Below are 22,629 nucleotides of genomic sequence, written 5' to 3' on the forward strand. Positions count from 1 at the left end.
AAGAAAATTTTGAGTGGCTAAACAGCAAATAATTTTTTAAGCTCTTTCACAATAGTAGCTTTATGATGTTAAAACAGGAATGATTGTGCTCAAAACACTTCAGTAGGACCATTTTAAATGCTGAACATTCTGTTCTATCATTTCATTTTTCTCAGTCCCGCAGCATGGTGGACCCAAACTGCCTACATTGTAGCTATCATAAGGACTCAGATGTGCCATCCTTCCATTTTAAATTGAACTGCCTTTAACAATGCTGTGTATTGTGCTACACTACTAGTGTTACATTTAAGAACAGGGAAGAATTTAGAATGACAGGCAATGACTGTGTGCTGTAACAGGAACAGCTGATCAGGATTGGGGAAGGAGGTAGAATGTGCCATTGTAATTAAATGCTGCCTATTTCTGTGCTATAAGGTGTTTGTGTAAAATTTAACAATGACTGAAAAACATAATACAGACTTTCATTGCCTGACACACTCCAGCATCTCTGGCTGAATGACCTCCAGCACAACATTAAACCTATTTACACTTCAAGAGCATGAGTGCTGACTAAAGAGCTTTCACAAATAAAACTAATTTTGCATTCTGTTAATTAGTTTAGACGGTCAGAATTTAAATGACTGTTAGAAATACTGGGCTGTTAAGAAAATTCTGGAAACAAATAAATTCTACCCATGTAAGCTGGTCTTTTACTTTTCACAAATTGATAATTCAAAAGATAAAATGTTTAAAAAGAGATAAAATATGAAATTTATTTTGGGGCAAAACAAATTATATTTTCCACCAACAAGCCACAAACTTTGGTTCCCACGTTGCATTCACATCAGACTATAAATGAGTAAGTACATATGTGGAAAACCCATGCTAATTTTATCTTTTTAATAACTGCAGTCTGATGGCATGCATTGGTTGAAATGCTATGAATTTTTAAATTTTAAAGCCTGTTTTGATATTACATGGATACACAATGTCACATCTAGGTGGCACATTAGGGTGGAATGGCCCACAGCGCTGATGTCTGTAATTACACTTTGATTTCACTCCAAAAGAATCCAAGCTAAACAAAATATTACAACCCATTATTGGCTTCCAATTGGTGGGTTAGGTGGAATTATTGAATTAAGTTTCACTTCATCATTTCCAATAAATGCATCAAAATTGAAATAAAAATCTAGTTTGAAAGCAGACACCAAAATTAATGGCTAACCTAAAGACAACAAAAAGGGTCAGCACAGTGCATTGGCAAACTTTAAGAGAAATATTGATTTTAGACTGTAGCTTGTTTAAAAAAAAAACTGTGAGAAGGATACTCTGAAATTCTAATTAAAATGAGTTTTTTTCCACAACAATAATACATGGGGCAAAACCTAACTTCTTTATCTTCTAGTTTGGCATTTTCAGTGCAGATTTAAAAAAAAAATGCTTTTAAACTTACATTATTTAATGGCAACAGAAAGTACCAGTGCTTTGCAACAGTTATTTAACTGTATAAAATAAAGAATTGGAAATAAACAATACATTCAGCAGCGAGCGAGACTGTTCTGCTCATGCAGTCACAAGCTTTGGGGCAGCTGCAGCCTAAGCTACTCCTGTTCAGAGACATTACCCAACATCAATCAGCTGTCAAAAACAAAAAGTTGCACATAAAGCATTAAAGGATAAAAAGAAAGACAACACAGGAGGGGTGATAAAAATGCCACACATGCCAGCTAATAGTTGTTCCAGAAAGAACACTCCACAGTATGTACGGCTGAAGGAGGGAAATTGTGAAGTTCACTTGAGGGAAAATTAGCAGCTCACAGAAACTTGTTCTGCAGGTTAGCATACCAAAGTGTAATCTGACTTCCAAAAACCCTCTAATAATCTGCTTTCAGAGAGAATATAACAAAACTGAGGTAGAACAGAAAGCAGGACACACTTCCTCCTTGGGCACATCTATGAGGAATGATAGTTAAATTAATCTGAAACCGAACACAAAATGTTAAGTTTTTTTTCAGTGTACTGAAAATCTTGCACTCATTTTCATGCTTAGCTACTGCTTATCCAGCAGCCAGCCAACTGCCTGCCACATGTAGCTCTGTGACCCATGACCTTCCAACTTTGACATATAATGAATCCTTCCCCACCCCCATCTCAATAACCTAGAAGCTACAACTGTAACCAGTTGGCAGTGGCTTGAAGGCCAACAGTCATAGTTCACAGCTAAGTGTGCCTTTCAGATAGTAGTGAACCACCAAATAAAGAATATGAAAAATTATTTCCCCAAATACTTAATTATTAAAGTGGCTTTCAATTGACATGTGCACCTCCTGACTGGGTACTGCAGCTACTGTAAGATCACAAACATTATTGTCAGTTGCTAAAGTTCACTAAGATAAGGAGGAGCTTGGGCTGAATTTACCCCCAAGTTGGAAAGCAATCACTTTCACAATAAGGATTCATCCTTCTGTTTAAGCCTGGAACAGCTAAACAGTGTAAAAGGTCGTGACGGTCCACTTCAGAATAAACCTGGATACATTCAAAGTCATCTCCTCGCTATTTTTTTTTGAGGTAAACATACAGTAATATTAGTAATGAGAAACCCAGCCTATGACTCTCAGCAGTACATAGTGCTTTCAACACATTCCTTTGAGGTACAAATCACAATCACTTTCCTGAGTATTTGCGGACAGAACATTAAAAGAACTGAACTGCTAAAATTAAGGTCCAGATTATCAATACCCTGCTTTAACTGTTTTCAGGTGATACTGCAGAACAGACAGGATTGAGGAATACTGTTGTCCTAAGAATGGCAAAAGCTGGCTAGCCACCTCCTATAACAACTGGTTATTTCTCAATAAACATTTAGTTCAAAACTGTTTAAAGTTAAAGCTCTTGTATTAGCACATGCCACCTACTGAATTGTGAGGCAAACAAAAAAATAAAGCACCACTTCAGGCACTTGACAGCAACTGAATCTCAAGAACAGCAGAATGGAATCAACACAGAGGGTTCCTGTCCTTTGAAAACAACCCACTTTTCTCTGCACCTTGGTGAGCGTCTTGTTTGAGCAGAACTAAGCATCAACATAAGCTTTTCCATATACAGCTTACATTTGAGTAGCTCTGACATTTTGCGCTCTTCCTTCAAGTTTACCCTGACTCTCAGTTATATGCCAAGGTCACTGTTGTCTCCTCAGTACCTTTTTCAACTGTAATACTACTGAAAAAGGGGTTTCTAATCCCTATGTAGCACATTACTGTGACCAATGATCACTGCATATTCACAGGCTTATCACTGGCTGCAGCCAAACATTTTGTTCCATTCAACATACACATCCAGCTCTTTCTGGGAAATGCTCGGCTGGATCTTGCAAAAAGCATTATCAAAGTCTTGGTAAGTGATTGGCCTTAACTGATTAGGCATGATGGCTGAAAGGTCTGTGCCCTGCATGGCATGGAGAGGGCCTACCATTGCTTCCTGACACAGTCGAACCACATCCAAGCCAGAGAAGCTCTCAGTACGCTGCACAATCAGTGCAATCTCCTTGTCACTGAGGCAGTAGTTGTGCTGTGAGAGCAAGTGTATTACCATCTGGTGCCTTGCTGCACTGTCAGGTAATGGGATTAAAAGTCGTTTCATAAAGTATCTGCGACCAGCTTCATCTATTTCTTCTGGTTTACTGGTGGCACAAATTACCACAACCTGATCCTCCACAGAGGTCACTGAAGTGTCCAGCTGCATGAGGAGCTCTGTTTTAATACGACTGATGGGACTGGGCTCTTCATTCACTTGTGACGAAAGAAGCAAATCAACTTCACTGATGAAAATGACAGAGGGCTGACGACAGCGTGCCACAAGGAAAGAAGCCTGAATGATTTTGTCCCCTTCCCCCAGCCACTTTGAAATAAGTGCTGAGCCATTGATTCTGAAGAAGGTAGCACCCAGCTGACTAGCAATGCACCTGCCCAATAGCGTTTTGCCTGTTCCTTGAGGACCGAAAAAAAGGATGCTCCTAGGTAGAGCGCTGAGTCCGGTGAAAACATCAGGCCTCAGTATGGGCCATAAAACTTCCTCCTTTATAGCTGCCTTGGCCATTTCAAGTCCTGCTATGTCACTCCAGTCTATTGGAGGCCCTTGGTTTATAATTTCATTGGTTACAAGTTCTATGAGGTGTGAGTCAGTGTTCTTCAACTGTTCATCAGCTGGCCGGTTAGATGAGGTAGCTGGGCGAATGCCTGGGCCCTGTATTGGATGTGGGAGGAGCTGTCTGTGCTCATCACTACGTTCATTCATTACCGGCGCGGTGAATTTTCCAAAAGATTCGGTTGATCTTGATGGTCCCAAGGAATTTTTAGCAGCGCTGTATGAGGGAGGTGTGAGGGCCCTGTTTGACTGGCTGCTGAATTTTCTTTGCTGATCAGTGACTATCAGCTGTTTTGTTGGTTTAAATGCTAGAGATGCTGACTCAGCATTCCTGTCAAAGCCATTTCCTCTGTTTGCATTTGATATGCTATTATCTGGCATTCTGTACATAGGGCTCTGCGCAGTCCGCTGTTGTCCATAACTGTAATTTCCATAGCTGGGGTCCATTTCTCCCTGTCCAGCCATGTAGAAAGCTTTTCTTTTCAGGGAATTGGCTGAACTGTTACTAAGTGGTGATGGAGCAATTGGTGGCAAGCCATGACTCTGGTAACTGTAGCCTGGTACAGTGGTTGGAGGGAGAGGAGTTGGAGCAGCAATGCCTGATGGCAGATAAGCAGAGGGAGGTGGGGCTGCACCAGGACTGTATCCAGGGCCAACAGGAGTCTGTGGGGGGTAGCCAGCCGAAGGGTAATTATACACAGTGCCAGAAATGTTGGAGGAGCCTGTACTATAGCCTGGGACTAGGGAAGGTGGAGGGGGAGGTGGGGGAGGAGGAGGCTGCAGAAGGCCAGAGCTGTGCAAAGGTGATGGATGAGGTGATGGAAGTGCTGGGGCTGACTGGCCACTATAACTTGAATGCAGATAAGAGCCATTATAAGCTGTTGCATATTCCTGAGATGCGCCGACTGGTGGGAGCCCAGAATGGAGACTGCCACAAGTACTGCTGGAATAGCTTGGTTCTGGCAGGTTGCTGGCTACTCCAGGAGAGCTCCCTATATTTCCAGAAGCATCTGTTGGTGGAAGGGTAGTGGTCACTCCTGACTTACTTGCAGTTATGACATCAGGAACACAACTCATAGGGTAAACACCTTCAGAGTTCACTGAAGGTTGCCAAGGCTCGCCTTCGTTTTTCCGTCCATTAACCAGTCCTGGTGGCCCCTCGGAGTAGCTGCTTAAGATAGATCGCTCATTGGGGCCTTCTAAAATTCCAGAGTATTTCTCTGCATATTTTTTCAGGAGGTTTGAGGCAGTCAGTGCAGAGATATCATCGTTGGCCCAGGCGTACTGATACGTGCGTTGCAGATGGCCTCTGAACACGTCTGCTTTGTGGGCTGGTGAACGAGTGGTGGAGGAGATGTCAAAGTGCTGTTCCGGCCACTGGCTCAGAGGCTGGGCATGCTCTGGCGTCCACTGCATCTTCAAGCCTGCAAAAGACAACATTTTCATCCATTAAAAACTGATGCTTTGAATGCTGATTAACCTATTGTGGCACTGAATGTTTACATGAATTTACACTGTGACTTAATGGACTTGCATGACTGCTGACTTCTCACCGTCAGCAAAAATGTCTCATTAAGTATCCAATTTTTATTTATCATAAATTTTATTTACTTAAGATAATGCTGTGAAGATCCCCAATAATTACATTTCTGCATGCACTGCAAGCATCAAAAGGAGTCTAACTGTGAAAAACTTCCTTCTAAACAGCATCCACCTTGCGATGAAGACTATAATCAAGAATGTCCAGTCATGCTATCAGCTTCCATCCTTCGCCACAGGCTCGATGATTGGCAGGTACTTGGAGATGAAGGTCAGCAGCACAAGTACACAAACTGTGTGACTGAAACCAAATCCCAATTGGAAAAAGTTACATCTCTTCAGGAGGGATTTAACAAAGGAATAAAATATTTTTTATAGTAACCTTCATCAACTTCTACCTACATGGGAAGGAATTATGACAGAACTGGGGGGCCCAGTGCACTCTTAAATTGCATCTAGCTTTAAATTACTTTGTGCCTGCACAACCTTTTTAGTTTATTTTATGATAAATTTACATTAAACAATGGCACTACTGGTTTCATTAACTAATAATTCTTGTGTTGTCTAAGTATATCATGATCATTATATATAAAAGCATTGCAAAATCATTTGTGGCAAGCTTGCAATACAAGGGTAACACTGCCTTTGTCTTTTTAATTTACAAAAACAACATTAATTACTCCATTCCACAACAGACCCTGTTACTGAACAGCAATCAGAGAACCAGCACTTGCTGGTCACTTCTTAATACAGTTTCTGTTTTCTTTTTAATATAAAATGAGACACAGCTGACATATCACTTCTAGGATACCTTTCTGATTTTATACTGAACACCTAGTTAGCGCTGTATAATGCACCCTGTGCAGTACAATATGACACAGACATTTCAGGTCATTCTATAATCCAACTCTCATCTGAATGGTCTGAGACAGTTTCAAATCTGCTTCACAGAGAGCAGCAAAGCAATCTCCCAGGCAGCGCTCCATCGCTTTCATCACACAAAGCCTACAACTCGGCATGAATTACAACTGGCCCTTTTGCTTCTTAGTCCTGTTGTCGAAGCTCTGAAAAAACAAGCGTCACTTGTCTGCCAGTCCTCTTTCTTTAGCAGCCTTCAGGGTACAAAAGGCACTGGGCAGCCTAATCCTGCCGTTCTCACACAAACTCAAACATTATTTATCAAGCTGAGCAGAGATATTTAAAGTTACATTGTATCCGTGGCAATCTGTGGCATGTTATATTTCATTCCCCCAAATCCTCAAATACATAGAGAGAGGACTACCAAAAATATCAGCTAACTCTGTCCAAGTCTTACCTGAACATGGCACACATTACTGTTTTGGTGCAGCTGTATCAACAGGCTCCCTTAATCTCGATCATATAACAAAAAGTGATTTTTCACAAACAGTCCAGTACCCTCTGGCACAGATTCTGTGATAAGGGGGAGGCCCAGCTGAATTGAAGCATCTGTGGCACTGCTCCACTCTGAATTATTACTGTCTTTTTTTTTTACAGCTCCCACCCCCTTCCTCATCTCCTCCCCCTCTTTAGCTGTTCACAGCAAGGATGAGGCATCAGATGCGGCTGCTGTAGCCTTGCTCTACTAAACAAATGCAACATACTGTTTGCCTGGTAACAGAACAGCATGTCGATTCCCATCTGACACCCTCTCTGGCATTAGCAAACCATTGCACCAGACACTGGGAGCTAATTAACAGGATGATGCTTTGCTAATTGTGTTAATTTACAGGGTTTAATTCAAAGAAAATCACAATATAGCTGGCACCTTTGTCATGGTTCCAACTTAGCACTAAAGAAATGTATGAAAATACAAAGACTGAATATGCTCTCTGGCTGAAAAATGCAGGGAGCAGTAGAGAGAGAATAAAACACCAGCATTTCAGGGAAGTAAGGTTGAAAAAATATCATACCCACCCATTAAAGTTACAGAGATATAAATATCCTGAAAATAGAGATCACTGTTTAAAATTTTAAATATAACCAGTTTTATTTTAATTTCAAAGCTAGAAAATAAAACAAAAATTAATTAATTATCAATTTACCACAAGTTTGGTACCAGCTTAAATATAATTGATTTTGCTATAAAAAAATTTGTTAGCAATACTCCTTTGGACTTCAATATGCGGCTGCCGTGGAAGGAATCTTTTCTTAAACGAATGCATAAACAGAATATACAAAACTTCAATTTCAATTTTGTCAAAATGTCTTGTATTGTCTCTGCAATTAGTACTTGTAATTAAATCATTAGAAACAGCCACAGTTCACTATGAGCCATTTTACCCAACAACAAAATTTACTTTGTGATTCTCATGGCCCATCCGAATAGATTGTTATTTCATCTTGTGGACTAACACGCTTCTTTAAGTTTAATTATGAATTTTTAGCATAATAGTGAATACCCATTTAGCAGCGTGCTTTGATTTTTATAAATGGGACTAGAGTAGTTAGATGAACAGCATTAAAGAGCGATGTGCGCGAATAATTGATCAAAATTAAATGTGAAGACACCCTACCTCTACCATGATTTTAATGAAGAATAATGTAACTGAGGAACTTGCATTCTTAGGCTAATAGATTCTAATTTAAATTCAGGCAGAAGAGTGTTCCTTTTAAATCACACTTTCACACCTTGCATTTGCAGATTACATTACATCTTGGAGCAAATTACTTAATTTCTATTCTGTTTCATTTGCATAAAGAGGCACCTCCAACAATCACAGAACCCTTTCTCCATAAGTATGTGTTTACAGCAGGTACATCTGCAATCGCACAACATCAAATGCAAAAGAAATGGAAACTGAAAATTAAAATGAAGCACTACGACTGACTTAAAACTATTCAACCATAGCTTGAACCGTGGCTGACGGGCTCTGCCCATTCTCTGTGGATACGGACAAAGCATAACTGTTTGCAAGTCTAGCTTCACTGCAAACATTTCAAGTTATGGACACAAGTATTACCCATGTGCAAAATTCCCTCCTCCACATCAGAGCTACTATAAACATTTAAACAAACAAAAGGGTAGCCAAGTGGTCTGTGGTGGAGGCACTGGTGGATTATTAATTTAGCATTGGACTCTATTCTTGTCGCGTGCATACTCCCAAATCATCCCAAGACAGTCAACTGTTGGAATTGATTTCTGAGCTTCTGGCAGCATTAGAGTAGCCTCGCAGCTCATGTAAAAGAATCCAGAAACTAACTACTCATGTTGTGCTGCCTTCTGCACAAGAGGAGCAAAGTTCATTCTGCAGCAGGAAAGGCTGAGGCTCGTTGTCAGAGAGAACCCTAGTTATTGGTGGGGGGGGGGGGGGGGGAGGGTGGAGGGAAGTAGAGTGGAGTGGGGTGGGGTGGGTGGTAGTGGTAGAGGTTGAGGTCCAAGTGATACATCCGATCCTGCATTCAAAAAACTGTCACCTCCATGTGCACCAGTCAACAGTAAGTAGGCTATTTGTTCTTATTGCTTAAAACCAGAGATCCCTTTCGCAGCATATTACCAGTAATACCAAACACACAAACACACAAAACTAAATTACATTTGGGTTGTTAGTTTGGAAGGGAACTGTGCTGAAAGTCTCCAGCACCATTTTGGCCACAGTTTGATTACACAACATCCCAATAATGAAATAGTTTCTGACTGGCTCGAGGGCCTCGGCTCACATTCCACTGATTAGCACCTCAAAAGACTCAGAAAGAATGCACTTTTGTATAATTTAACAGCGCTTGGTGGTCGAGCTTTCTGCACAATGATAAAAACCTACAACATTTTACAGCACATTCTTTATGCTTTGTAAATGCCAATCTCCAGCAAAGCATGCAAAAATTAGTCACATAAAGTTAGCTTTTTTTTTATCCCCTTCACTGTGATGGGCTATAAGAATTTCCTGTATTTGAGTGAGCAATGTTTAGAATTATTTTCTAGGATTAACAAGCCTTTTTCTTGCAACTGAAAGTAATATTTTCACCACCCTAGCTCAGAGAGCAAACAACACAAAGCTGACCTTATTTAGTACTATTAATCTCTGTATTCTTTGCTGTTTTTAAGCAAACATGACTGCGCCTCCAGTATGTCCATCCAATTTCCCACCACGTAAATTGGACTGCCGTTTGCACAATTCACTATTCATTATGGAACAGCTGAAAGGAAACACAGAGGTGGCTGTTCTCGTGATGCCTTGTAGCTGGATTCCACCACATCAAAAAAGAATTTTATGCTAGGGGAGCACTGTAATTGAAATTCATTCTCATCAGACTCATTACTGCTTTCATCGATTTACAATACTAAAGATGCTTATTAAGTAACTATGTTCAATAAATCCCCATGTTAAAAAAAAATCTGTAACAAGTTCTTAAGAGCCAATTTTCACTATGATTATAAATGTTAAGCTGCTATGTAACCAACAGATTGCAAAACGGTGCTGTCACCAAACTGGAGTTTTATTGTCTGGGTTCACATTCTTACATACCATAATGCATTTAATATGGAAGCAGCACTGTTAATTATAAAAGTGGAGATATGTGGGAATACAACAAAAAAATGTAAAATATATGACAGCATAGTTAAAGTTAGAATTGAAATTAACATTTATTACTAACGTGTACATATTAGAAAATATAATGTTGTTGTTTAAAACCAGTATCCAACTTAGAGACTGTCCACATAAACACCCCAATTGACCACCATCTTGGAAATATAAGCAGATAATAGTGATAATTACATTTTGTTGGGCAAGTATTTACAGTATGCAGATAAAAAGGCACAACCTGTCATAACTAGGATAGATATCAGTCACAATCTAGCACTTTTTCCATACTAGTTGGGAAGGTTGTATTTTAGATTGTAGAGTCTGTAAATAGGAGTCTCTCGGGAGTGGGGGTAGAAATGACAGTGTCTCTGGTGCAACAATTAAATTGAAGTTATTGGTCAATCTAACACAATTAATATCAAAATCACACAACACTGCATTTTGCTTAACAGACATCCTCCACTTCATTTATTTGGACACATGTCCACTTCGAGCATAATCTCAATAATGTGCATTGAAAATGGTAAAATATCAAAACCACTGATTATCAAGTTTAACAAGGAAATGGCGTTTATCTATCCTTAAGCACGCATTTGCCAAAAGGAAACATTTACAATTCACTGTACTTAGTGAGATTTTGTATCAGATGTAAACTCTGCAAATGGAGGTGAAGGTCCAAATTCAGAAACATTTCTGCAGTGTGCACTATTTGGCAGGGTTGCAATGCCCCAAAACATGTAGCCTTCTTGGACAGTAAGGCTTTGCATACATCCAAACGAGCCTAGTATACAATTAAAGACAGCAGATGAACCCCCAGATCAAAAGAAATAAGAAAACCAGATTGCACACTTACACGAGGCAGTCCCAATACGACAAAAACATTGGCACATTGCTGGTGTATTTATTGCACAGAGAGATAGAATCATATTCATACTGGTGGCTCTGGTAGGTACGGCTCACTCTCGGTACTACTAATAAATCCACCATAACAGGCACTCACTCGGACAGCAGTGTGATGACCTCACGTTACCACACTGGCATCCCATGTTGCCTTGAAACATGCAGCATAGATCAAAGAAAGATTATGTTGTGATGCATTGACACCGCAAGTTGCACTGCAGTGTAGAAACTATGATTATTAAAATAATAAAGGAACGAATAAGGTGGATGGAGGGCAGTAGTTTGTGTAGAACCAGGAAAAGGAAAAAAGAACGTGACTATAATCCAATGAGGCACAACATAATGAAACTTAGAGAAGGTTTATTCGTTATCTCAAAAAGGTAGTAACTCCTACTGGGATACAGTTTTATAGATGTCAGCAGCATCCACTGCTTTGCTCAAGCAGTTATTCTTGATGTGTGAGCGTGAACAGCAAATGTCACAAACTATTCAACCATAAAGGCCCCACAGCTAAACCTAATCCTGTCCTCACATGCACATATTTTCAGCACGGATCCCTGAGTAGCAATCAGGAACACTGGCTGATTTTTCTTTCACTAGCCCAAGGACATTGCAATCCAATTGCAGCACCTCAGTATCACCCCAGCTGAGATCAGCTAACTCAGCACAAATCAGGAGATATTAGGATGGGTGACCAATGTTTGTTCAAATTGAAAGGTTATGAAGAGGGTCTTAAAGAAAAAGGGGGTGGAGAGATGACTAACATCCACCATAAGCTCAATGACTCCCACAGCTACTTGGAATAAACCCTCTCACCCCGCTTCCTGTGAGGACTCTATTCCATTCTCCCAGTTTCTCCGTCATACCTGTCCTGATGATGCCTTCTTCCATACCACTGTTTCCGGTCTGTCTTCTTTTTTCCTCAAGCGAGGATTTCCTCCCCCACATCGTGGTTGACAAGGACCTCATCTGGGTCCATTCCATTTCCTGTACCTCTGTTCCCACCCCACCCCCAGAATCACAATACTGAACTCACTTTCCATGCTAGCAACCTCACATTTAACAGATCGTCCTCTGCCACTTGCAGCATGATGCCACCACCAAATACATCTTCCCCTCTCCTTCCAGCATTCTGAAGGGACCATTCCCTCTGTGACAACCTGGTCCACTTCTCAATCACTCCAACACCCTCTCCCCTACCCATGGTACCTACCCATGCAAGCGCAGGATATGCAAAACTTCCCTTTTACCTCCTCCCTTCCCAGTGTCCAAAGCCCCAAATACTCCTTCCAGGTGAAACAGCAATTTACTTGTACTTTTTTCAATTTAGTATGCTGTACTCACTGTCCACAATGCAGTCTCCTCTACATTGGGCTAAACACAGATTGGGTGACACTTTGTGGAACACATCTGTTCAGTAGGCAAGCGTGATCCTTAGTTTCTGGTTGCCTGTCATTTTAATTCTTAGCCCTACTCCCACTCTGATCTCTTTGTCCTCGGCCTCCTAAGCTGATCCAATGAGGCTCAATATAAGCTCAAGGAACAGAACCTCATCTTTTGAACAGGCACTTTTCAGCCTTCCAGTCACAACTTTGAGCTCAACAATTTCAGATTATCACCTCTGCACCTTTCTTTTTGGATGGCAGCTGTTGGTAATGATTCTATTTTCCCATTTACACCTTCTCTAGACTCATATATTGTCTCTTTACATGTCCCATTACCATCTTCTTTTGCCTTGCACCATCATTTCATTCCTTTTGTAAATTAATCTCTCCTGCCTTCCACCCCATGACAGACCTTACCTTTTGTTCTTTCCTCCCTTTTCCACTTTACCTGCCTCTGTACTTGCTTAAAATCTGTTATATCTCTAACTATTTCCAATTCTGATGAAAAGTCATTGACCTGAAATGTTAACTCTGTTTCTCTCTTCACAGATGCTGCTAGGCCTGCTGTGTATTTCCAGCAATTTTTGTTTTTATTTAAGAGTTCCAGCATCCACAGTATTTTGTTTTTGTTTGAAGTGAGAAAGAATGACTTGAATTTATATAACACTTTTCACGACCATCGCACGTCTCAAAGCACTTTGCAGCCAATCAAATACTTTCGAAGTGTAGTCACTGTTGTAATGTAGGAATGCTGTAATGTTTAGGAAAGGAATTCTGGAGCATAAGGCCCAGACAGTAGAAGGAACAACTGTGATTGGTGGAGGAAATGGAGGGATAATGCACAAGACTGGGGAGTCTCAGGAGTGGCAAGTTAGCAGAGGATTGTTGAGCTGAAGAATGTTACAGAGATAGAGAAGGGTGAGGTCATTGAAGGATTTAAACAGAGGGATGAGAATTTTATATTTGAAGCGTAGGGTGACTAGGAACCAATGTAGATCAGGGAGGCCAAGGGTGATGGGTGAGTGGGATTTGGTTCAGGATAGAACAAAAGCAGTAAAGAGGTGAAGCTTATGAAGGGTGATGGATGGGAGGGCAGCCTAGAGAGCATGGAGATTAGAAATGCATGGATGAGGATTTCAACAGTAAGTGGGTTGAGTTAAGGGTGGAAGCGATGGCAGGACGTGGAAGTAGGCGATCATACTGATGGAGCAACAACGAGGGCAGAGCTTAGCTCTAGAGACTGAGGTTACAACCAGTCTGATTCAGCCTGAGTCAGTGACAAGGGAATGGATGGAGACATTGGCAAGAGTAAGGAGCTTATGGTGGGGTGGCGGGGCTAAAGACGATGGCTCCAATCTTTCTAATTTTTAACTGGAGGACATTGTAGCTCATCCACAATATCATGTTGGACAAGCAGTCTAACAGCTCAATGGCAGTAGGGGTATAGCTGTGGAAACTGATCCTTTGTCTATGGATGATGTTCCCAAGGAGCAGCATGTAAGTGAGAAAGAGGGGGAGTCCAGGATGGATTCTTGGGGAACATTGCTACATATACTCTGGCTACAACTGGAGAGTCAAACCAACTGAAGGCACTGCTACCGAATTGGGCAATGTAAGAAAGGTTTTGGAGGATGGTGTAGACAATTGTGTCGAAGGTTGCAGGGAGGCTGAGGAGGACAAGGAGGAATACTGCACTGTGGACACAGTTGCAGAAAATTATATTTGTGACTTTGATTGGGGCCATTTTAGTTCTGTGAAAGGGACAGACACCTGAGTAGAGGTTGCAAAAGGAGTTGCGGGAGAGTTGAATGCAGATCTAAAAGTCAACAACATGTTCAAGGACTTCGAATAGGAAAGGAAGGGTATTACTTTGTTATTCTTGGGACGTGGGCAATACTGGCAATTCATTATTTATTAGCACTGGAGTCATGTTTGTGCCAGACTGGTTTTTATTTCATGAAGGTCATTAATAAACCACTTGGGTTTTATTACAATCAAGCAGCTTTCATAATTATTTTTTCTGGTGCTAATCCAGAAATAACCAGGATTATTGGATTCAATTTCACAACTTGCCATCTTGGAATTTGAAGTCAGAACCTTTGGATTACTATTCCAGTACCATAATCACTAGGCTATGATACTAGGTTAGACAGGAGATGGTAGTTTGCAGGGACAGAGGGATCAACGGTTAATTTTTGAGAAGAGGGATGATGACAGCAGTTCTGAAATAGAGGGCGATTATGCCTGAAGACAGGATACAATTTACAACTAGCATGGAGAGCAGGAAGGGAAATTCACAGATCAGTGGGTTTAGTGGGAATGGCATCAAGGGAGAAAGAGATAGGTCTCATGGTCCAGATAAACGCAAGAGTATGGGTGGCATGGAAGAGAGACAGAGAGATGGAAAAAGATGCAGAAAGAGAGAGGTGATTCAGTGACAGGGTGAGGGGGAATTGGAGGGAGATTGGTGAGGTAGGAAAAAGGGAATGGTGAAGCAGAGGTGGCTAAATGGATTGTGTCTACCTTGATGATGAAGACACCCATGAGTCCTCAAACTTGACTTTTACTGTACAAGGACACCTACATTTTACAGTAGCTAAAATCGATTTCAATAATCACAGACAATTACTGCAGGAATGACTGCTGCTTTATCTTTTCACTACCTTTTTGCCACATTTCATCACATTAATGAACAGCATAGACAGAAAAAAATGTTTATTTCCATATTCACATGGAAGCCAATACAGATAATGTGGTGCTTTTGGAATTGAGTGTTGAATTCTTAGCAATGAGAGCAATGGCAGGAAAACATATTTGGAAACAGTTCTAATCCTAAGTAAAATATAGTAAACTGCTTTCACTAAGTTGGTTTTATGCCACCATCATATGACACTGAGCAACTGGTGTTCATTTTGAAGACTTTTCCTGAAACACCCTTGTCTAGTTTCTAATAACTATTCCCTATGATCTCTTCCATGATTGTCTCTGCACAACATAATTTACTGATTTGATTTTACTTGGTTTACCTGAAAAATGTTGTCACAATTTATTTTCAGATTTTCCATTATACATCTATAATTACATATCATATACAGTTACAAATGAAAGCAGACGAAACCGAATGGCAAATAAATATATGAAATTAAGCCCAGAAAGTTGTGCTATATTGAACAACACATTTCAAGTTCTGCTAAATAAATTATATTACATCTTTCCACTGTGGGATACTTAATCTTTCATCAGAGGATGAAATTAAGGACATTAACATGCAAGTGGTTTGTCAGGAGCTTGGGCACTGCCTATTTCAGAAAATTTGACATATATTACAGTCAATGTTATATTTTCAGTCAATAGGATGAGTCACAGTTATTTCATGAAGCAAAATGTCTAAAATTCTTAGAATTTCAGCTTCTTTTATGGAAAACTTCATTTTTTGAGAATAATTTGAATCTACTATAATCATCAGCTGTAGATTACTTGAACACAAACTTCTTAGCTCAACTTGCAGGGCAAAAATTCTTCACGCATGATTTGCTGGAAGTGCAAGCTGATAACGTGGCGAGGTCAACGGGGACCTTGGTGAACAATGGAATCAATGAGGTTAAAGGATTGAGAAAGAAACAGGAATGATAGGGAAGGAAATAGAGTGAAGTAGAGTCAAATCTGGTACAAAAAGAGAAATAAAGAGAGGGAAAGAAAGAACTGGATTAAGAGTAAGAACAGACGGAAAGAGAAAATAAGAAAAAGCATCAAAAATGTAAAATCTCTAATAACAGTTCACTACCTGCAGGAATGAGACTTCAGTTTCAACTGTTCACTCCCTGGGCCAGAGAGGCTGAATGACATTGCAAGAACATAAGCCTCATCATTAAAAGGGTACTTATGCAGGTAAGTATCAGTCCAAACATTCTGGGTGAGATTAACTGGGAATTAATGTGTAAATGTAGCAATTTCTTGAAACTCACGGGAAGGCTGAGGGTGAACTGACATTTTTTTGAGCTTAGCAGTGGAGCTGCAAAGGATCCAGCAACTTGATTGACTCAATTCACAATTCACAGGATATCTGATCCTCGCCAAAGATTACTGGGCTATTTCCAAACTAATAACGGCAGGCGCATTAAACTTGCCGTTATTTTCCCAGAGAAACCTGGCCCACTATATTCCCAGAATACTAGGATGAAACAACATGGGCTGGATTTTTTTCTGGGGTCAGGACCCCAACGTTGGGTGTATTTTCGGGTCTTGATCCTGCATCATATCAGCACCTTAGGCACGACATGATTTTTGACCAGCTGGCCAATTAGTGGCCAGGGTGCATGCTTGCCATCCAATTTAAGGGTGGTGGGCAGGCTCCCGAGGCTGGAGGGCCAATAGGAGGCCATCCAGCAATGAGAGATCACCAGCCACACTGTCAGAGGTGGGAGCTGCCAATGTAAAAGGAGAGGACACCTCAAGATGGAGATGCCCTCTGAAGACTTTTTGATTGGGTAAAAATTAAACTGACCATAGTTGCCAGACCACTACCTTGTAGGGAAGCCCCTCCATGGGGTGGCTTGTGGCCATCTCACAATTAAAACCATAGGCAGTGGGGAGGTAACAATGTCACATGGAGCACTGGCCTCCCGGTCTGCTCCTGGGATTCCGCCTCCATCCTTCGGCCAGGATTCGGCCTCAATCGGGGAGGGGGAGGGCGGGGGGGGGGGGGGGGGGGCAACTGCCCACTGAAAAATTCCAGTCGATGTCTACACTGCATCCTTAATAAGCCCTTTAAGAGACTTAATTCACTACGTGCCACTTGTGGGCAGGTAACCATCACAACTTTTCCCCTCCCCCACCGGACCATCCATTATTAAAATGGCTCAGAGGCGGGAATATGTCGGCAAACTGGCACTCCGGCCAGTGTCAGGAAATTACGGGCCTATCTGTTTTTGGTCCCACCTCCACAGCCGTTTAAAAATTCGGCCTCATGTCTTCTGTCAATCCCTGTTGGTTGGCAACCTCTTGGATTTGCAAATGTCGTCTTGAGCCTCTCTTCTGCATATAAAACTACCGAGCCGCAGCTGAACAGCTCTATATCTCAAAACTGAGCAAACCCTCTCCAAATGATGATATAAGAAGCAAATTATAAAATAAAATTTTACACTTACTGGCTGTTTTAAGGTCATCTTGCCATCCCCAACTTGGCCCATAAAAATTTATGATCCCTGCCTTAAATGGAGGGCCAAACGCATCTCCCTGGTTTCACCTAAATATGTTTTTGGAGACCTTTTGAGGCAGTGCTGGATACAGGCCCTTAAGCACCACACTAAGAGCTTGATTTTAGTTTTATTTAAAATCCTCATTCTCCTTCTCAAAAAAAAGGTACAAGAAGAAAATCTCCTCCACTGAGGCTGAGACCATAGCTGTAGGTGACAAGGCTCACAGAACACACAGCTGCTATCATGGAGTCTACATGTTGCTTCTACTAAAACTGTTGCTTTCGCCACAGGTCATTATTATTGGACAAACATAGCTTGCATCAGTTGTGAAGATTGTGTACTACAATTAACCAGAGCTTTGAGATGCTGGACTGATTTATTAAATTTTGAACAAAACAGCAATTAAACACAGGTTTTTGGTTTTGATAATTTTGTTGGAACCGAAATGTAGTTTAAAAAACACAAAATTCCTTTCTCTCTAATTGATCATCACTTCATAAAACAAAGAAAAAATAATTTTTACTGAAGAGCACAGTCTGAAAAAAATCTCCAGTTAAAGGAAGCAGGTTTGGACATGAACACAACATACTGTTACTAAGTCTGTTACTTTGCAAATATAAAACAGTTGAGGCAATGAAAAAGATAAATGAGGAAGTTCAGTACTGTATTAGGGACACAAAGCTGTTGTGAATTACATGTCATCAGATTTGATCAAATTTGGCATCAGAAGATTTTACATTTTCAGAATTAAATCATCAAAACATAATAAAGTCAATTACTGAAATTAAACAGGAGATTGACAACAGAACTTCAGAAAAATACAGGGGAAATCAAAATGGGACCAATTCTCACTGTAAGCACCATGGCATTTTATTTATTCTTAATAACGAAGAATCTGTGGTTAAGGTATAATGAATGGAATAAGTGAAAGCAATTTGAGAATGAGGTAAGAAAGTGTTTGGGGGGGTTTATTTATATAAAAAAGGTACAATCAGATCATTTCACAAACAATGAATTCTAATCTTGGTCTGAGTCATTGAAGAGCCATGGGGAACGTTAGGTACTTCCCTATAGGGTGTGAATGAAAATAAAAGGACAACTCAACAGGGGAGTTCATACACACCTCTAACAGCCAATTACAGAGCAGCACTGACTGAGGCATGGGAACAAGTGGTCTGCTTGTCCTCCCAGCTCAGATATCGGGCAACCTAGAAGGCGGAGAAAAAATAAAATCAATAAAAGACTTAATCTGACTTGTAGTCTTAGGCCAATACTTGGTAAAATGTTCATGGAAATACATGTACAAAACTACATAAGTATGCCAATCCAGAGAATATGTTATAGAATCCCAGTGGTTATAGAGTGTTTATGCATGATCCTTTTCAGATTCAACTGACCTTGAATTTTGATATGCAAAGAGTAAATGCTATCATATTTCCTGCTCCATGATTTTTTTTGGCCCCTGTATCTATCCTTCAATCTCTGCTTGGTTCACTTCTGAGCTCACCAGCACAAAATCTAGGAAACAGTGAAAGTGAATAAATAATAACAGACGAATAAATGAGATGGGATTCCTGAAATGCAAACTAGACCTGCAACAGACTCTCTTTTCAAGATTAATAAATGCAACCTCGAATATAAGATGAAAGAGCTACGACAAAATCTTCACATCCCACAGATATTACCCAGCTAAAAGAATGTGTAGATTAATATCTGTTTGGACAGGTACCAGTTAAGGGTTGGGTGCTTTTTTTGAAATGTATCTGTCTATTAACTATTGGAGGGCTATTTCTAAATGAAAATCACCCATTTGTTTGGACAGGTATAATGAGAACATCACCTGCCTCAATCTGAAATCTACCTGTCAAGGACTGGCACACAGGTTATTCTTAAAGCACTGTTCTGTTTTATTAAATGGTGTATTCCCAGAAGGGTTTTGCTGCAGACTGGATTTAGCTTCTGAGTAAATAATCTTGTGTAAATGCTACCAGAGTCGTAACTAAGGATTCAATAAAACTCATCTCCCCTGGATGCAGTTTGATTTGGAAGTGAGTCATGAACCAGAACTGGCTATAAAAACATAGGTCTAAGTAGCTTAACATGAGCTTTGAGCAGTGGGAGATGCCAATGATTTCCTATCACCTTCCTTTGGTCATATCATGCACCTGTATGATGTATTGTCCAAAGACTGAAGTCTTATTGACCAAGTTGAAACCTTCTCAGGACAGTGTATGTAAAATTCAAGCTTTTGTGAAGTGTTGATGAAGACTAACCTCAATTCCTCAAGCTGACAGAAGAGAGTCCCTGGATCATTTGAGAAGATAGACATCCCTCAAATTTCTGGTCAACCACTAGCAAATACAGGCACATACTCACATTTACACAGCCAGGGACTGAAAGCAGACAGCAACTTACCATTAAAGCCCTGAACACAGACGTCACACAGCTTCCACAGGAACAATCAGGTCGACAACTCAAAACAGTGCATTTCTTCCACCATCATCACTAGATCATGAGAGGTTGCATTTCCCCATGCCTGGACTAGGCCACCAATGCTAAAATGTACTTTTAAAAAAACAAGAATTGCTACTTTTGCTTTCTAATTTCAGTCAAAGAGAGCTGGCCTTTGCTCCTTGACAACGCAGAACTAATTTTGGTAATGTGTTCCCATCGAAACATTCATCTATCTTTTCTCTTTCCAATGTTGACTAGCCTGCTGTGTCTTCTCAAGCTATTCTGTTTCTATTTGCTATATTTGTCATTTTTAATTATTTCAATAGAAAACTAAACGCAAAGCATGAAAATGGCTGTGGGCATGTGCTTTCACAGGGAGATCCAATCTATGGGTGCAGTCACCATAGGGATAAAAGATCAAAGATCAATAACCTGAAACGTTGGGCAGAATTTTCATTCTGAGGCTGATCCAAACTTGGAGACAGGCGTGCCGGCAATTTCTCGCTTCCAGCTGGCATGCCGGTTTGCAGCATGTTCCCGCCTCTGATCTATTTTCAGAGGGTTTCTGGAGGGCGACGGCTATGCATTCAATGGTGGGTAGCCAATTGTGGGTACCCTGCACACGCCATCTGGATTTTTCAGATGATGGACAGGCTACCCAATGTGGCTGGAGATCATAGATTAAATAGTGCCAGCCTCCCAGGGGCAGGCTGGGATGTGGCAGAGGTGTAACCTGCAAAGCAGCCCAGCATGGATCTGTTGGACTGCGAAGGCCACAGCTGTGGCCACAGGCCATTCTGTGGAGGGGCTCCTTCCCCCACTGTGATGGTCTGGCAGCTGTGGCGACGGTATATTTTGCATCATTTACAAATCTTCAGAGGGTGCCTCTATCTTGAGGCACCCACAGGCACCCCCCCACCTCCCCCACTACAACAGCCGTGCCCACCTCTCCCAGTAGGGAGCTCCCATTAGTCTGCCCAGCTGCAGAGCCTGCCCACTGTCTTTAATTGGATGGGAGTCCCGGAAAGGGCCTCTTAATTGACTGCCTCCTGGAAAATCTCCTCCAGGGTCCCGCCACAGCCACCTGCGGGTTCCCAACCCAACCCAACCCAGATTGAAACTCAAACTAAAACTCAGCCCATTAACACTATTTCTCCCTCCACAGACACTGCCAGGCCTACTGAGTATTTCCAGCAATTTTTATACCTGATATATGGGCTCCACGCTGCGTGCTAATTTTATTTGCAGGTCAATGAAAGAGCCAAGTTATAAGTGGGGAAGGTGCATTATCCCCCAACACCCCTCCCCCATTCAACTATAGCCATTTCTGAAAGTCAATAAACCTTGTTGCTATGGCTATTTGATTAAACTATACGTTATGATTTATTTTTATTGAATGCCAAACAAATCCAACTGAAGAGCTATAAAATATCTTGCAGCAGGACAGAATCTACAAAGTGTTAAATAGCTTTCGAAAAGTGCTTAAATCTGTGACCATTTGTACCTTTATTGTGATTAGATTAATCAGTCTTATTTTTCTACAAAAAAATTGTCAATCAAAATCTATTTGAAGTGGCTGACTGTATCAATAACAAAGAAATGTGCTAACATATTAAAATATATAGAATAGTATGCAATTGTGGTTAGTTTAGTCGTATTATCAATCAAACAGAATTACATTGTGACAAGGCATAATCTGCTAATGGCATAAACATATACTGTATTTATGTCACTGCACAAGTTGTTGAATGGAGACAAAAGTCTAGCAGCATTACTATTCCAAGCTTTAGCAAGCCTCAGCTTTCTGTGTACTGCACTGCACTCACTGCTTGCTTTGTAAAATCAGTAATTGTCAATGCTTTTGATATACTTATGATTTGTTTCTCTGCCTGTCAATTACTATATCCTGTGATTTCAAAAGCCCTGTAATTGGGAAATGTTTGTGCAGCAGGTCACACAAAGCTTCTTCCCAGGATAAAGACAGCTCCCTTGCTAAAGAGCTACTCAGCTCTGTTCCTGATTACAGATTCTGAGCTGCAAAGATCAGTGTCACAATGATTGCAGCAGATCTATGCAAAAGTTAATGCTTTCTAAGTATACCATACACCACTACACAAAGTATGTTCTGTGGAAGCTTAACAGCATTTACCAACAATTTTGGAGCCTCACTAGAAAACCACTAGCTTTATTTAAACTAGAGGAAATTTGGTCTGTTGCAGTACTCGATAATTGTTCAATCAAGTAATGTGCAACTGCTCTGTTTCATCTCAGGCATTTTACAGGCACACAGGATTCTTCTCATTACTGGATACCAATGTTTCTATCCCCTAAAATTTGGACAAAAGAACCCCACGAGGGTCGATTTTAACTTGGAGCTCATTTTGAGAGGGTGGAGTGCAGCACAGGGAAATGACCATGAAAACTTCAGATTAAGGCCCAGGACATTTTAACTCCTGGGCCTCATTTTAATACTGCAGCTCTGTT

At 40.8% G+C, this 22,629-nt stretch overlaps 1 protein-coding gene across 2 annotated transcripts in view; it reads right to left on the reverse strand.

Moving 5' to 3' along the window:
• Positions 1-2,356: 2,356 nt before the first annotated feature.
• The window catches only part of fign (fidgetin), a 40,194-nt gene continuing 19,921 nt past the window's right edge, over positions 2,357-22,629 (reverse strand). Inside the window, exons 2-3 of one of the 2 annotated variants that reach the window (XM_068034533.1) lie at positions 18,815-18,899; positions 2,357-5,549 (exon numbers count right to left, since the gene is read on the reverse strand). In XM_068034533.1, coding sequence (XP_067890634.1) covers positions 3,274-5,541 — 2,268 coding nt within the window. In that variant the 5' untranslated portion in view covers positions 5,542-5,549; positions 18,815-18,899 and the 3' untranslated portion in view covers positions 2,357-3,273. The remainder of the gene's footprint in view (positions 5,550-18,814; positions 18,900-22,629) is intronic. The other variant, XM_068034532.1, reaches the window with a different exon arrangement.

The sequence above is a fragment of the Heterodontus francisci genome, chromosome 7, assembly GCF_036365525.1.
Source record: "Heterodontus francisci isolate sHetFra1 chromosome 7, sHetFra1.hap1, whole genome shotgun sequence".
Lineage (NCBI taxonomy): Eukaryota > Metazoa > Chordata > Chondrichthyes > Heterodontiformes > Heterodontidae > Heterodontus > Heterodontus francisci.